General features: G+C 50.0%; 1 protein-coding gene across 1 annotated transcript in view; it reads right to left on the bottom strand.

Moving 5' to 3' along the window:
- The window catches only part of JADE2 (jade family PHD finger 2), a 71141-nt gene that overhangs the window by 26047 nt on the left and 27497 nt on the right, over positions 1 to 17597 (bottom strand). Inside the window, exons 5-6 of the mRNA XM_031055280.1 lie at positions 10755 to 10924; positions 949 to 1160 (exon numbers count right to left, since the gene is read on the bottom strand). Of these exons, the coding sequence (XP_030911140.1) occupies positions 949 to 1160; positions 10755 to 10924 (382 nt within the window). The remainder of the gene's footprint in view (positions 1 to 948; positions 1161 to 10754; positions 10925 to 17597) is intronic.

Genomic DNA, 17597 nt, shown 5'->3' with positions numbered 1-17597 from the left:
ATCCAGAGCAGCCCAGGGGAAGGGATGGGAGGAACCCAAAGGAGGAGGAACCCAGAGGAGGAGGGTCTCAGAGCTTCTGCTGCTCAGAGTGACCCCGAGATGTGTTAGAAAGTCTCTTTTCCCAGCCTGGTGGTCGAAGAAGGAGTCAGAACTCTTCAGTTCTAGTTCTGAAGGTAGTTTATTATTTCTATCTATAACATTCTTTCTCTGACCTGCCCAGGTCTGTCTGGCAGGTTGGGTTGAGGCACACTGGCTGCCCTCGGTGTGGTGTTATCTTTTTATACTAAAAACTACGTGTACTTTATTTACCATAACTTCCCAATACCTATCACCTATGTTAGACAGTGAGCTTCTACTCTAAACCAATCCAAAAGTGCCACCATCCCAGCAGAAGATGGAGGGCAAGAAGAAGGGGAAAGGCTGAACACACCCAGATTCCTCTATCTTGCCTCCTGAACCCCCATTCTAAAAAATCCCAAAAAGCTATTTTTCACCCCGTGACAAACTATTATTCTACTTAACCCTCTTGACTTGTAATTCTTCATATAAAGGTTGGTAGTTGTTTTTCCCAAGGGCTAAATCAAAGGCACAGGGGTCTTGGGTTCTGTGCCAAGGTCTCTAAGCCCCCTGGGCAGGGGCTTGAGCCCTCCAGGTCAGCCAGAGGAATTTCCTGGGTTCTGACAGGAGGGTACCAGAGTGTGATGAGCAGAGCCACTGTGCTGCCACCCTGCTCCACCCCAGGGCACACCTGGTGCATGCAGAACACCATCTGACTGCCATGCTCCCCCCAGGGCTCACCTGGTGCACACAGAACACCATCTCAGTGCCATGCTCCCCCCAGGGCTCACCTGGTGCACACAGAACACCATCTCAGTGCCATGCTCCCCCCAGGACTCACCTGGTGCACACAGAACACCATCTCAGTGCCATGCTCCCCCCAGGACTCACCTGGTGCACGCAGACATTGCACTTGTCACAGAACACCATCTCGTTGCCGTCCTCCCCCTCGGGCGAGCGGCACACGTCGCACACCACGTCCTCGTCGTACTCGATGCCCAAGCCCTCCTCGGTCTCGATGGCCATGTTCATGTTCTCGTAGCACATGGTCTCCAGCTCCTCCAGCACTCGCTCCAGGGTGGGCTCGTCCAGCTCAGGCTTTTCTGCGAGGCAGAAGGCAGAGAGTGAAGGCAGAGTGTGAAGGCAGAGGCACCGAAGCAGCTCCGGCACGGGTGCCCTCCCGCCTTCGGGCAGCGTTTTGCCAGGGGCTGAGCATTTCAGATGGAAAGTCAAGAGCAAATCCACAGCCAGGGTGAAACGGCTGCTCCTACCTCGGGATGCAGTTTGTGTTTCATAGACAGTAACAAAATATTGCTGCTGGCTGAGAGGAGGGAAACTCATTCAGCTGAAGCAATGCGGATAATTGGGGCTGACAGTTTAAATGTTCAAGGAGACAAGTTTTGCAAAGATGCTTTCTGCAGAGAGGGCTCAGACAAGCTTTGGCAACACAAAGTCAGTGCTTTAATTGTTAAGACTGAAAATTGACCATTTTAAGGCCAATTAAACGGAAACGTAAAACTGAAGCCAAAGGCAGAAACTGAGCATAAATTAGGGAGGTTTTTGTGTTTGGGTTTAGGCTGAAATCAGGAGGTCAGACCCAGATCGGTCTTTTATTCCCCCCACACCAGGATCTTTAATGGAGAGAAGTGGCAGAGATGCTTTACCAGAGCTTTCTCCACAGAGGCAACCAGGGATATAAGGTCATTAACCAGCAGAGGTTTTTTGGAGCAGCAGCCTCTAGCAGAGAGATACCCATCTGCCTTTAGACAGGACATGCTGCTGCCCTGTCTAAACCCCCCAAAATGGTGCCACACAGAAGGCTTGTCCCAGAAGTGCTGCCTCCCACCTGCACACAAAGATCCTGGGGCCACAAATGCAACATGAGGTCACTCCAGGCAAGGAAGAAAATCTGTCAGGAGCAGGAGTGAGGCTCTCCATGAAGGGTTAGAGGCAGAGTTAAGCCCCCATCACACCCTGTGTCCCAATAAGCTTTATGTCATCAGAGGAGAAGGGACGGGGACAACAGAAGTACCAGCAGGATGCAATACAAAACAATTAGACTTTGTAGTTCATTACTGTGAAATATCCACAACTGGCCAGACAGTGGAGGAGCCTGACCCAAACTGCTCCAAAGCAATGGAAGAAAATATCTCATTTATAAGCAGAGATGGAGAAAAAGGGCTTGGGGAAGAACCCATAAGGACCAGTTACTAATTAAGTGTTCAGTGAAAAATGTGGCATCCTGGTCATCTCTCAAGCCACAGTGTTATGTCCCTGGTCTGGGCTGAACTCTGGGCTGCTCCAAGGCCCCAAGGAATGGGGTTGCAGGGGAACCAGCAACTCTGGCTGGATGGGGCTGGCAGAGGCTGCATCTTTCCCCCCAAAGCCACTGATCAACTGAAAAAACTCTGTCAAGGGGGAAAGCATCACGTAGGCGAGCTCGGCAAGCAAACACACCATTGTCTGCCTTTTTAAGCTCTTCCCCAATGTTTCACTGGCACGGTTTCCCTGGCTTGACAAGTCCCTGCAAACATCCAGCCTGGCATTTTACACGTCTATGTGGAGTCTGAGATACCATCTAAGACAGACAACACTGTTCCCTATCACAGCCCTTGCAGGAGCTGGGGCTGCTGTGCTGCAGCGTGCCAAGGAACCTGCTGATACCTGCTGGATTCCGCAGCAGCCCCACGATGGGTGTGGGATCTGAGCCCCAGGCTGGCACAGGCTGCCTGGGACTCTGCAGCTCAGCAATGTGAAGCATCCTGCACTAGCACAGCGAGTTCTGAGCACCAGGGCTGGGATGGAGCCACCATCTTGCTCTTGGCACCATTCCGGTTGGATGTCATGGAAACGTGGAAGGGCTGAGCTTGGAAGGGACCTTAAAGATCTTCCTGTTCCAGCCTCCCCTCCATGGGCAGGGACAAATTCCACTAGACCAGGTTGCTCCAAGCCCTGTCCAAGTGTTCCCCTGAACACTTCCAGCAACAGCTTCTCTGGGTAACCTGTGCCAGGGCCTCCCAACGCTCACAGGGAAAAATTATTTCCAATATCTAATCTAAATTGATCCTCTTTTAACTCAAAGCCATTCCCCCTTGTGCTATCATTGCCTGCACGTTACAGAGAAAGTCAGAGCGTTATTTTTGCCCTAATGGAGTCCCTTTACAAACACACCACCCGAGGTGCACTTTCTCAACGTGACTTTATGTGAGTATTAAACCAGTCCAGCAAGAATATCCTCCTCTTGGTCAGGGTTTCAACTCCCCATCTGTGACTATGAGCCTGGGCACCAGAGTGCCAGTCTGGAGTTACTCCATTCCTCCCAACATTTCAGGTTCTGCTCTTCTGCAAAGCAAAATGATCATCAAGGTGCTCCCAGTGCTTTTCCTCACACACTTTCCAGAGCTGCCCTGTGCTCATGGGAGAGGGCAGGCAGAGAGCTGACAGCTGCAGGCAGCACGAGGAAGGAAAGGGAGAGGGTTTTCCACAGGAATCACGAACTCAGCCTTGCCCAGGGTCAGGATCACGCTGGCATTGCCACTGTTCCACTTCACCTCGAGTGGAAAGAAGCAGCACCCATCCCACCTCCTGAATTTTCCATCATCACCCGTCTAACCCTGGGGGGAAAGTTCACACTGATCCCAAAACTCCTGTGCCAGAGGAAGGCCAGAGATAGAGGGAGAGCAGTGCCTTGGTGGGGTTCCCTCGTCAGCCTCTGTGGCACGCAGCTATTACAGCCCTAGATGGCAGTATGGATCTCACACACACACACACACTCACACACACACAGGCACTCTCCCACTCCATTTAGGTGTAATTACATCAGGAATGTGTTTGCCAAGCCTCATCCCAAACACCTCGGAGCTCATTGAATTGACAATTGCACTTGATGGGGATGAAGCGATTAATCGTTTGTGAAACACTAAACAATGGGGCCTGGGGGTGAAGTGCTTTTTCCATTTGTGCTCCATTTATCTCCTTCTGTATCACATGAAGTTTGTGCTACTAAACTCCATTCATAAAATTGTCATCTTTCTGGCTGCAAAAGCTCTCTCTTTATTGATCGTGGCCAGTTAAACAGCAAACAAAAATATCCTCCACCTAAACACTCCCTGTGCACGTGCACAAGTGACACTATTATTGTCCCCAGAGAAGGAAAGCAGAGACACAGACAACTGATCTTGGCTACAATTAACAAATCCAGTGACGTCCACATTTGGGACCATTCCCAGGTCAGCAGACTCTACCTGCTGACCAAGAGAACAGTGTTTTCACCTGGTTAAGGTGTGCCAAGGTCTTAGGCAAGAAAACAAAGCTTTTCTGAGCCCCCACAGAAGACAGCAGTGATAGCCATAAACTTCAGAGTTTGTCTGGAGGGACACAGGCAGAGGTGAGGCTTCAATCCCGTGCCAATCTAATCCCTGGGTATTTAGTTCACAACACTGACACAGGAGGAGAATGTCCCATCACCCCCTCCAGGAGGCCACCCACACCCTTTCCCCATTAACACTGAGCTCATTAACCATGATGGGCTTTGATGTGGCCACCCAGCCTCCCTGGAACACCCCAGTATTGCCCCACAGTGGGAAGGGCTGTAATCCAGGGAATGCTGCCTCCCACGGCATCTCAGAGGAGAAACTCTGTCCCCTGTTTGCCCAGGGCAGGATGCTGCAGGGCAGCACCTTCCCAGCTAAAGCAAGCCCCAGAAAATGTGACTTGCTTCAGAAATGGAGGAGAAGAGGTGGCAGATAATGATGCACTACAGGAGGTCTCCAGATCTGATTCATGAAAAGGAAACATGAAAGAACTTTGCTCCAAGCAAAAAAGTCATCCCTGTGCATCTGTGTCAGGGTCTGCTGTGATCCCTGCAGCTCCTCAGCATCCCCACTACCCCAGGGGCTCCCAACTCCACACAGCTCAGCCCGTACAACTGCCCACACAGCACCTGAAACACGGAATTTTAACCCTCTGTCCCAAAGGAACTGGGGTTACTGTGGCCCTGCAGCCACAGTGCCACGCTGGGGAGAAGCACCAGGCACATTCCTTCACACAACGCCGCCCTCCTCACAATCATTCCTGTAATATCGTAATTTATGTGGCATGAAGGAGCAATATTCTTCTGCTAAATGAATTCTCAGCTACTCCTTGTCGTGGTGTGAGCCAACTCACTGCGAGGGGAGGAAAAAATAGCTGGAGAGCCACCTTTCACAAAATAGAGGCCTATTTCTGACTGAACTGTGCTCCACTAATATCAATTTACTGAAACAATAAATCCTTTCCCCCTGTGGAGAGTACCTGGAGATAGAAACAGCTCATGAACAAACAGCTATCAGGGCTGCAGGCTGTGCCATTCGCTGATTCACAGACTATAAACCTGGGAGTCTACTTTTCAGGAAATATAGGTATAAAAAACCAATCAGAATTACTGCTTTTAAAAATTAAAATTTAAAAGGGAAAAACAATTGTGAGACGATGTAGGCTTGTCTCTGACTATCTTTGCAAACCTGAGGTGAAAGAATGACAGGTCCCTGATGGGATGGGGGGTTCACACAGGGTACAGGGACCACACACTCCAGGAATCTCCTTCCAGCTCACTGGCCCTCCAGCTCGCTCCGGGCAAGCCACTTAAAACCTGTCGGCTTTGTCACCTGCGGGGACAGCAGCCACCTGTCTGCTCTTGTGGGGACACCAGCCACCCTGCCCCGGGCTGAGTGCCCCCCTGGGCATCCTTCAGGGACATCAGGGGATGACAGCCAACCACCTGAACACCACACCAGAGCCTCCCAGAGCCACCTCCAGCCCACCACCTGCAGACACACAGCCCTTGGACCATGCAGCAATTGTACATTAATCTTTTATCAGTGTTATTTATAAACGTGTAAAGTGTGACCAACACACAAACAGTGAACTGAGCATCCACAGTGAAACCTCCAGACATTTTGTTACAAACACAGCCTGCTAATGCACTTAAAAGATTTACAGGAACCAATTATCACCCTTTCTGCCACCCACCGACATCAATTATTGCTCAAATTTAAGATGATGACAAAATGTTTCAGAAGGCACTTTAGAAGCTGCTGCGTCTCTGCAGCGATGCTCGGCTCTGACAGGGCTGTCCTGGAGCACTCCTGATGAAAGCCTCCTCACCCCATCAGCAGCAAAACCCGAGTGCTGCTGGAAACCACTGCAATTACTGCCAGGAATTCATGGAAACAGCACAACAGCGACTTGATGTAAAAACTGATTGTGCTGAAAATGTGGAGGGAAAATGTCTTAAGGGTCTCCCACTGATCTCCAACCCTGCTAATCCATACATTAATACATCACATACAAACAATTAATACATTCATTTACACGTGGTATTGATTATCTGTATCTCTGAGGAGATAAATAAGCTCAGATCCGGAGGCTTGTGATGTTTTACAGAGGGGAATGGCTTCAAACTGACAGAAGGCAGGGTGAGATTGGATCTTAGGAAGAAATTCTTCCCTGTGAGGGTGGGGAGGCCCTGGCACAGGGTGCCCAGAGAAGCTGTGGCTGCTCCATCCCTGGAAGTGTCCAAGGCCAGGCTGGATGGGGCTTGGAGCAACCTGGGATAGTAGAAGCTGTCCCTGCCCATGGCAGGGGGTGGGAATGGGATGAGCTTTAAGGTCCCTTCCAAACCAAACCATTCCACAATTCTATCCTGGGGGGTCCTGCACAGCAGGATATGGACAGACTGGTGGCTCTGCCTGGGGAGTGCCAACTTGCTGCCTCAGGGTGAAAAAGGGGCTCCCAGAATCCCAAAAGGATGCAGTGGGATGGGAGCAGCCTCAGAGTGTGACACCCAAGACTGCCAGGGCGGGAAGCAGCCACTCTGTGAGGAGCAGGACTGACAGCAGCCTCTGCTCCACTGAGCACATCTAGCCCGGGGTACTCCACTGACTGCAGCTTCCTTCACATCTACCTGACCAATCTCACCTCCACAAGGGAGGGATCAGCTCATTAGCACACAGACATATCTCAAGTATGCAGCGCTGAATTCCCCCCGGAGCTTCAAAAGCAATCCATGTGACCTTTGCATGTTCCTGCCATAAAATACCAGGAACACCTCCAGCTCCAAAGATAGAAGCTGTGGTGGGCATATGTGAGCAGAATACACCATATGGATTAAGTCAAGGGAATACTTAGAAACTTCGACTCTGCCTTCAGCAAAACTGATTCTGACAACAATTTTAGCAATTTCTTGAGGATTTTCCGTGTGTTTATGAAGTGTCCATCACTGCAAAAGGATCTTTCAGCCTTGCTCTTTGAAGTCTCTCTAGCTCCGCTCTTACAATAGCTTTGGATTTAGTGGAGATCACAAAACACAGCATAAAATGTTAATGTAAAAATGAAGACTTATGGCATGGCTGCTGTCTGAAAGGACAGCCCTGTGCTGCCTGGAGCGGCATGGACATTAATCTGGCTCCAGGCTCCATTCAGTCTTCTTCAGATCCACTTTTTTTACAATCTCATATTGCAGCAGCAACAAATAAAACACTTAGGCATGCCTAAATACTGACTTCATCTCTAGGACACAAAGGTTCTTTAAACAGCACATTTCCATCGAGTACAGCAACAGCTACTGAGGCATCTTACTAGGGGGTTTAAAACTATTTAAAGCTGTTTTATGTTTAAAACTTTTGCTTTTCATGTGAAACCTCTGCTTTCTGGAGCAATTCCACTTAATTGGGAGAGGAGTCAGCAGGCAGAATGCAGAGAGCTGGAGCTATCTAGAGGTTTATCTGATCTTGGTGATAAAATTCCATCCCTTGGGTGACCTAAAAAGGACTGGAAAAGGCATGTGCAGTGTGCTAGCAGACCCACGAAAGGCGAGCTGGATGATCTCATAGGTGTTTTCCAGATCTCCTCCCCACACATCCTCAGGAGCCAGTCAGAGATCTGGATCCTTCTCTGTCATTAAATATTTTGGGAATGACATATTGTGCCCCTGGACAGCCCAGTGACAACAGTTCAGCCAAACACCCATGAAGAATTTAAACTTCTGCCTACCTCCTGAATTAATGCTGGGAGATAACTCCTGACTCGTCTGAATGGGAGGACAGGCTGCCATTCTCTAGTTAAGTCATGTTAATGATCTTGGAGATTAGCAAAGCAGGTTTGGAAATCTCAGAGAGTCATTAACGGTGTCATTAATGTCAAGGGCTTCCGGGAGAAAGAGCTATTTATGGACTGCCTTGGGCCAACCCTCTGCCTTGGGGGCTGAAGGGCACCCAAATCCCACCTGGCTTTTCCCATCTGGGAAGCAGAGGGAGCAAAGCCCCTGCTCTGGCCCAGCCCAGGAGCTGAGCAGCAACAGATTTGCCACAACAGCTTTCCTCTATGAGCACCCAAACCCCGTCACTGCCACGGGCAGGAAGATGCATCCCCTCAAAGAAGCCCAATGACCTCCAGGCTCCACAGTGGGCATGGCTGCCAAGGGTGATGAACCATGGTCCTGCAGCCAGGAGCACCAGCTCCCATCCTGCTTCCCACCTGCCAAACCCCCAGCTCCCCACAGCATCAGGGATGGGGCATTATCAAAGCCACATCTTTTCCTTTCCAAGTCACTGGAAAAAATGTACCAGCCCTTGCACTGCTAGAGAAGTTGGGAGGACTGGGGAGGGGGAAAGATACCAGCACCTATTGGGCTGAAGCTGTATCCACAGTGGATTTCACAGGCCAAACACTTGTGGTTTTCAAAGCTACTCTCTCCCCAGCATATTAAAGGCTCAGCCAGGAATGACAGAGCTCCCTCAGTGAACAGGAATGGGCTGGAGAAGCAGGAATGGACAGGAACGGGCAGTGATGTTCTCAGCACTACCACTGCTGGGACCACCTCAGTCCTATCACCACCTAGAGCTGGTGATGGCAGGAAGGCTCAAGGGCTTCCTCAGATTCTGTGGTTTCATCCACCCTGGACAAACATCTCCTAAGGACACTCCTTGGAAAAGGTGACTGGCTGATAAATGATGAGATGGAGGGGAAAAAATGCAGCTTGCTCAGAATGGCTGGGGGTCAGCAGCAAAGCACGGCCTGTGTCCTGACCCGGGATGGGTTCCCTGGGATGCTGAGGTGCCAGCCACACAAGGAGCAGGGCTATGGCCGGGACAAAGCTCAGCCTAAACCTCCCCTCCTAAACTCAACTCACTGCCAAGGCAGAGCTGCTGGAGAAGCTTGCCCCTCTAGCCCAGCACTCGTGGGGTTGGCACATGCCAACCCAAAGGTGACATGGGGACAGCCAGCAGCCAGCTCCTGTCTGGGGCAGGGACCTTCCAATTATCTCAACCTTCCACCACCCCAGGAGCTCCACAGCTGCAAACTGCATTTGAAACATAATACTCTGAAGAAATAATAAAGCAAGGCAAATTTAATCCAACTGAGCTGGAGAAGCCAAATCTCTGCCCACTTCATTTCTAGAGACTTATGAAACACACACAAGAGGAAGTGGAAATAGAGACAATGCTTCTCTGGAGCCCAGAGACATTCTGATGGCCATGCAGCTGTGGAGATGGTGAGGGAAATGCAGCAGGGGATACAGTGAAGGCACAGTGAGGTCAGAAGGATGCCCAGTGTGGCTGAAGGTGGTTTCTTGATGCAGCAACAGCAGCTGTGCATGGTTAGGAAGGGTGGATCCTCTGCAAGTCCTGAGCAGGACTGAGGCACTTGGCTTTATCCAGCAGCACCCTCTGCTCTGCACAAGGACTTCACTGTAGCTGCCAGTGCCTCAAAACCTGCGTGTGCTAATGACAGAGCTGAGGCTGCTAGCACAGGACCAGCTAAGGAGGGCAGAACTGACTTGTGATTGCTCTGTGATGCTACAGGCTCCACAATGTTGAGATTATGGGAAATCCAATATACAGGATACCTATACCAGATAATCAGACAAACTGGGAAAGCAGCTTCTAAAACTTTCTCAAGGTCATGGTAACAAAATTTCATTGTAAATCATGAGTACACCAGAAGGACAGATCTTCCAAAACCAACATCAGTCAGTGTCATGGCCAACTTCTGAGCTTGTTTGTGCTCCATGCAAGCTCACTGAACTGCATCTTCCAGCCTCATCCTGAATCCTGCTGCAGCCCTCAACCAGCTGCCTGGGAGAGCCAGCACAACCCTCCTGCTCCACAGGGCACTATCCCATCTGCTCAAGCACCTGGTAAAATCCTTTTCCCCACTCTTGAAAAGCCTTTGCCACCAGGACTAACCCTTCATGCAGGCACACTTGAGCCTCCACTGACCTCACAAGGTGAATGCTTTACTGAGGTTATTACTCTTACCTGCAGGGCAGCAGCCACAGCACAGCAACCCTTCCCCAACAAGGACTGGAAAACCCCTCCACAGTCTGGCAGGGCTACGCACACCCAGGGGTCTGTGCCAACAAATCTGCCCAGCAGACCATGCTAAGCACCAGTGCCAACGGTCAAATTCCAAACTCAGGTAGTCGAACTTGACTAAAATCCACTAAAGGATTTGAAGAATGTGCAGTGATATAACAGCAGTGATGCAGGCAATGTTAGGCTGTGATATCTAGAGATGCCTGGAACAAAAAACAATCAGAACCAGGGTTTCTGACAGTTCTTCTTCAAGGCCTTTAGTTCCACATGCTTACTCAAAAAGCCTGAATGCCCACTGTGGGACACCCAGGCCAGAAGGAAAACAAAGCCAGCAATACTCACCCATCTCCTTGAGCTCCATGTTAACAAGTTCCAACCAGCAGGCATCGAGCTCGTCCAGGTCATAGCGGCTCATGCCCTGCAGGTAAGTCCTTGTAGCTTCTGAGATCTCAGAGCCAGGCAGGCTGCTGGGTGAAACCTGTGAGAGTGAGCTCTCCAGCTGGGGGATGATCCTGGAAGAAAAGAAGGGGAGGTTCAGAAAGAGATACAACTCAGAAAAATATCCTGTTTCTTGCCATGAAGGTGAGACCACACTGGGCACCTGACTCTGTGAAGGAAAACAAAGCCACCGCACCTGAAGTCAGTCCACGCACTGACAGACAGCCTCAGCAGAGTAACTACAGCAAGACTGCTCCCATTCATCCACAGAAATTACTCTTTACATGAGAAAAATGAGGTGCAGTGGAGATGATGCTCCAAGTACTAAGAGCAAGCCCCCAAGCATTAACTGCTCCATGAACACCTCCAGCGTGCCATACACTGCAGTGCCACAGCCACTGGGCAGCTCTTTGGCACTGGGGAACATCCCATGGGGGCCTGTGAGATTTGTTCTGAGTGCTCTCTAATCACAACCACGGGGATGGCAAGAGGAGCTGCCTCATCTGCTGCAAACTCCCTGCACAGAGAGCAACCAGGCACTGGCTGTCAGCTCTTCTGCCTTTCCTTGGCAGCTCTGCAGCAATACGCATGAGACTTGCCATGCACATGTCAACAGTGTCACGCCTCATGACACGCAAGCAGAGGACAGGCTGGAAATGAGAAGCAGCCTGTGCTGCCAGCTGACAGATCTCAGAGAGGCTGGGAGCTGGAGCCTGCTGCAGGATTTGCACAGCTCACATTTCCTCCCCTGAAATCCACCTCCTGGCACAGATAGCAAGCCAGAAAGATGCTGCAAAGCAACAGCAACCAAACATCATACCTCACTGCAGCACGTCAGCCCCTTCCAAACAGCTTCTCCCCATGCAAACCTGGAGGACCCAGCCCTGCTCTAGCACCATGCCAGCTGGGAAGGCTGCTGATCCCTGCAAGACTTTTATCTGCCTTCTGTCCTGCTATGTCAGAGCATCGAGTGCCTTGTGCTCTGTGATGTGTCTGGGGCAAAGCCATGGCGTCCATCACAGAACCAGATGAGTTGTGGTACCAGGTGCTCCAAGGTCTGTATGTGCCAAGGAGAGACACCTGAGCGCAGCTGTCCTTGGGAATGAGGCCCTACCTGCCCTGCCAAGGTTGGGAAGGAAATCTGTGGCAGGGCAGGAAAATGAACCTGGAGTTCCTACAGAGCCAGACATGCAGTTTAATTGCTGTTCTCTGTGGTCACAAACACTGGAGGTACTTCCAGAGCCACCAGCAGGAGAAGCAACAATTTATGGCTCAGAGAGAGAAACATCAAGAAATGGGGTCTTATTATCTCTTTTGCTTTACTTTCCCCACCAGTAAATTGAAAATAAACATGTGACCCCATGTCCTGAGTACATCTCCAACTTTAAAGAACCAAAAGAGCCACACGGAAGGACAGCTCCCAGTGCTCACATTTTAGAACAATCTCACTGCAATCTAGGACAGGACATGGGGATTCACTGACTTCTCTAATGCAGACATTACAGGTATGCTTCAGCCCCAGCTTCAGGATTGGCATCTAAGAGCTCCCAAACCCCTAAAATCAGAGAATCACACAATAGATGGGTTTGGAGGGAACCTTAAATATCATCCAGTTCCAGCCCTCCCTGACGTGGGCAGGGACACCTTCCCCTATCCCAGGTTGCTCCAAGCCCCATCCAGCCTGGCCTTGAACACTTCCAGGGATGGAGCAGTCAACAGCTTCTCTGAGCAACCTGTGCCAGCACCTCATCACCCTCACAGGGAAGAATTTCTTCCTAATATCTAATCTAAATCTGCCCTCTATCAATTCAAAGCTATTCCCCTCTGTCTAGTCACCACAAACCCATCTAAAAAGTCCCTGTCCAGCCTTTCTTGTAGCCCCTTTAGCCACTGGAAGATGCTATTAACAAAAAAATAGAGCAGGAGCTGCTGGTGCAATGTGCATTGGTTCACATCAGACTGAACCTCTGTTTTCCATGAGCTCAAGTCTGGGTCATCCCTCACAGAGACAGAACCTGGGTGTGGGAGCAGCCAGGCTGGGCACAGCCTTGTTACAGCAGAGAAGACACCAGTCCTCCACCTGCAATGAATGCTTCTGTTGGGAAGAGCTGCCTGAGCAGCACGGGGTCAGGGCCATAAGCCCTCATTAAGCCAAGTTACACAAGCTGCTCACCCAAGAGCTCCTGCAACAGGTGATGCTCTGACACCGAGCCAGCCACGGATGCTCGGGATGGCAGGAGCAAAGAGCTGCTATTTTTACCCTGGCACAAAACTGCAAAGATTAATTCTCTGTGTACATATCAAAGGAGTATCCCAAACAGGTCATTTACTGCATTGAGAGCACTGAAATGCACTCAGTGTGATGAGGATGCTGACGTGGCTGGAGCTGTTGTCATCTCATTGCAGGGGTTCCATACTGTTGTCTCCTTATCACAAAAGTTCCAAACCTTCTTGGTGCTTCTTGTGGGCAGCTCCTCTGAGCACTGACTCTTCACAAAGCAGCCAACTGACTCCAGTTCCCCTCTCACCCAGCCACCCCACTCTTTTATAGCATCTTCTTCTCACTGCTTAGAGCTGTCGCCTGGTAAAGTCAGGCCTGCTCCTAATCTTTGATAATTGGCTCAGCTGCAACTCCTTAGGGGTGAGATTACTTTCTACACTGTCTTTATTTTCTTATATTCCATCCCCCAACATGGAGCAACCCCTTGGGGTTATCTCACACAGTGCATACAGCACTGCCCACCAAGAGAGGTGAGTGGGACCTGCCTGAGCCTGGGCACATCCCCTCCCACCTGGGCACACAGCCCCACCTCCCTTCTGCAGCAATCTCATGGAGAAGTTTTGCTGAACCTGATGCTCAGAGACAGGAGACAAGTGACTGTCCCCTCGAGCCATGTACCCACCTCCCCAGTGCTCCCAACCCCCAAACCTGGATTCACGTTTAGACTCTCAAACCTGGATTCATGTTTAGACTCTCAAACCTGTGCACAGTCCCTGGTGATGCAGAGATCACAGGGAGCTCAGGGGCTCACTGATGGTAGCAGCTCCACCAGTGCTCAATGTCCAGCTCTTTCTGACACTGTAATTAAATGAAGTTTGCTTTGGTTTAATGGGAACTGGCACTTGTAGAGTGACATTTTGCCTCTCACCATGTCACTGATGATGAAGATCAAGGTAATGAAGGCACAAACATCTAACAAGCTGACCAGCACTCTGTTAAAGGTTTGAAACATGCCAGTGCAGTGATGGCAGGTGCCTCTCCCTGTCTGGGAGCACAGGGAGGGATGAGCAGCTGCTGCAGCTCTCAGCAGACACTTTCCTACAAGGAATAAACATTAATATAAAAAGTATCTTCCTAAGAGGATCGCTAAACTTTACTTTTGAAGTTTCCTCCCCATAACCCCATGCTACTCTGGCAGCATGGGTTGGGATTCCCTGGAGTTAATTCAGGCTTGGGGATGCTGGGACATGTTCATGCCATTTTCTCACTATTTCAAATACCAGCAAACAGAGAAGGTCAGAAATGAAGAAACTGAAATAGCTGCTAAATTATTTTTTACACAGTGAGAAACTTGTATAACCCTATGAAGACCTGCTGGAAGCCTGGTCCAGATCAACTCCCTGACTCATCTGCAGCACTCAGTTAAACACAAGGGTTTTATGGCTTGCAAACAATTCAGCAAACCCCAAGAGAGCCTGTGCCTGTTCCCAGGAACACTGCTCCCACCCCGAGGGGAGCTGGAGGCTGCCAGATGCTGAGGCTCACATGGGGCATCCCAAGGCCCCAGAGATGCACAGCCTGCCACTGATTCCTGGATCTGCTTTGGTGGATAGAATCACATTCCTAAAAAGCAGCCCACTCCTTCCTGACACATGCTACCACACCTGCAAAGGCCTTCCTGGTGCTGAGATGTAAAGATCAGTGACTGCAGTGACAGTGCCTTAGGCCAGGAGGAGCTTTGGAAGGAAGAGATCCTACAGTTTAAGAGAAGAGAGCAATCCCTTGGAAAAGACCATGCCCTGCCTCACAGCAATACAGAAAACAGACCAAGCTGGGCACCTTCCTCACCTCCAGCAGCTTCAAGAAACTGAAGCCCAAAAAGTTGCAAGCTTTGTGCTGTCCAAACACTGCAGTGGAGACCTGGCAATAAAAAGGGAACAAAGCACAGAGCCTGCCCTCACCAGTGTCTGTCCATCTCCTGCTGGGCTCCAAGAGCTGGGGATGTCACCAGGGCTCCTCTTTTGTGCAGGAACAAGTCTTAATCCATTGGGAAACCATGTCTCCAAATTGCTGCTTGGTGGACAAAGAAATACCCAGGCTGGGTGATGAGGAGTCTGCACAGGAGCCACCAACCCACCCAAATTCACCATCGTGGCAAAGAATCACAGAGGCAAAGCCTCCACCAGGAGCCAGACCATTCACAGAAGCTCAGTTACACAGGAGGAGCATTTACTCCTTTATTTATCCAGAGACACAGCATTTTTTAAAAATCCTGTATCAATCAAAGGCTCCTTTAAACAAAGGGCTGAAAATTGGGATCAGCCTCAAAATCACAACAAACCTGAGGCCATTAGTCTGAAAGTGGGTCTCAAGGGCACTTGAGGAAAAGGAGTAAGTGGACCCCAACACTCTTGAGGATCACATCTATCCCTGGAGAAGATTACACAGAAATAAAATATACTCAGCAAATTCCCATGGTTAATCATCTCTGTAAACTGAATGCTTCACTTGGCTGAAGGGAGAAGGCTTTTTTTTCTATATGCTCCCTTTTAATATATCAGAAATAATTAATCCTGCATAGTGTTTCTCATCTAAAAATACTTAATTTTATTACAACGAAGACATTAGTCAGTAATCTTTTCTTTACCTCCACTCCAGTCTAAATTAGTCTTGTCCAATGTCCATAAATAAGTCAGCTTAAGAAAGTCAGTGGAAAGACAGCTCTGCCAGCAGCCTTCAGTGCTGATACTGCTCCTACCACCAGCTCTGCTTATGGGGGAATTCTCCTGTGGCACACAACAGCTTTAAAAGGGCAATTTAAAGGGATGATTTTCCCTTTCTGTTTATTAAAAATAGTATCTAGCAGGCCATTTGGACTGGATGCCCCACTTTCTTATGAACTTAAGCTAACAGATTTTATACATGCTGTTGCCTCTCAACAGCAGAGCAGAATTTAAGCATTTAAGTTAGGAAAAGTGCCTGGGGGTATAAGGGTGAAGGATAGGGCTGGAGATAGTGGTGGATGGTCACAATAATGAGCCACAACCCACACACAAGGGTTTGTGATCCTCAGCATTCCCACACCCAGATTTACTGACCATGTTACTCCTACTTCTTGTATTTTTATGGCTTCTAGTAAAGGCTATAAAACCATGAGTCAAAAACTATACTCCCAAAACTGGGCTCAGAGACAAAAGGGAAGGCCAAGAAGATAATATATATTTAGGTTTTCAATTAACTGGCCTGAGGTTCAGACCTGCAAGCAAGCTGGCCTGAGCAGCTGGATGAGTCCAAAGTGTCTTTAGGTTCCCCCAGGTCTTGGTGCTAACACGTACCTGTGCACTTCACCCCTTCCCTCCTTGGCTGAAGATACTCCAGATAACATCTGGAGCACCCTGGTCACCAGCACAGAGAGTTCAGAGCCCTGTGGGCACCCTGCTGGCACCCCTGGCATAAGGAACCTGACACCAGAGCCCCTGGACCCTGCAGAGGGACCACAGGTACCCAGAGTCTGTGAACACATCCTCCTGTGGATGGAGAAGAGATGCTGGGGGCAGCTGGTCCTGGAGAGGGAGGGAGAGAGGTGACACAGTGCATCTCAACAGGGCACTGTCACCAAACTCTTTTGTTTTAAAACAAACAAGAACCTGAGAAGAATGAGATGGCACTGCTGGGACCACTTTGTGGAGAAAAGAAACGATTTGCAGTATTTCCTTATTGGCTGCTGGAACCAAAACCCCCTCATGATTTGGCAACAGCCTCTGAAAATCCATGCAAATTCATCATACATACATACATCAACAGAGCAGCCACAGGAATGGGAACCTCTGGTCTGGGAAGGGAAACCTGTGATGGCTGATGGATGAAGGGAAAGCTGGATGGCCCCATCTGCCACCCATTCTGCACCATTTGTAGGCTGTCTTCATGGCAGGGGCTGCAACAAGCACATTCCTAGCAAAAAAGGCTGATGGAGGGAACTTAACATCAGCCCCTCCTGTGCACATCCCTGCTTTGGCACACAGCTCAGTGCCACCAGCAGTTTGTCCCCACTGCCCTGATGGGCACAGTGGGTGGCTGGGCTGGCACTGCCCTTTGCTATATCCCAAACCTTCCTTTAAGTGCCTGTCCCAAAAACCCACACAGGCAGTTACACACACAGTCCAGCCATGAAGCTCCATTTGGCTTTTGCTGCTGTACTGAGAGAACAAAGCAGCTGAATCCCAGGAGCATCCAGGAACAGGAGCAGCTGTGCCCAAAATGCACCCCCTGACTGCACAGACATCAGTGCCGAATGCTCAGCTCTGGGAAGGTCCCTTTGTGCTGCCTGAGTGGCACTGAGGGTGTTCAGGAAGGGGTTAATGCTGCCTGCAGCAGCGTCCTGCCCTCGGTGCCAGCAGCCAGTGAGTGCAGCTCCAGGTGACGTAATGCTGGGTGCCTGTGCAGGCTGCACTCCCAGCCCTCCTGCTGGATGCCTCAGGGACCCCAGCATGTCCCAGGGACCCCAGCATGTCCCAGGGACCCTGCTG

Source organism: Geospiza fortis, unplaced genomic scaffold (assembly GCF_000277835.1).
Source record: "Geospiza fortis unplaced genomic scaffold, GeoFor_1.0 scaffold55, whole genome shotgun sequence".
Taxonomy (NCBI): Eukaryota; Metazoa; Chordata; class Aves; order Passeriformes; family Thraupidae; genus Geospiza; species Geospiza fortis.
The sequence above is the reverse complement of the archived record's forward strand: the minus strand, read 5'-3'. Positions and strand labels throughout refer to the sequence as shown.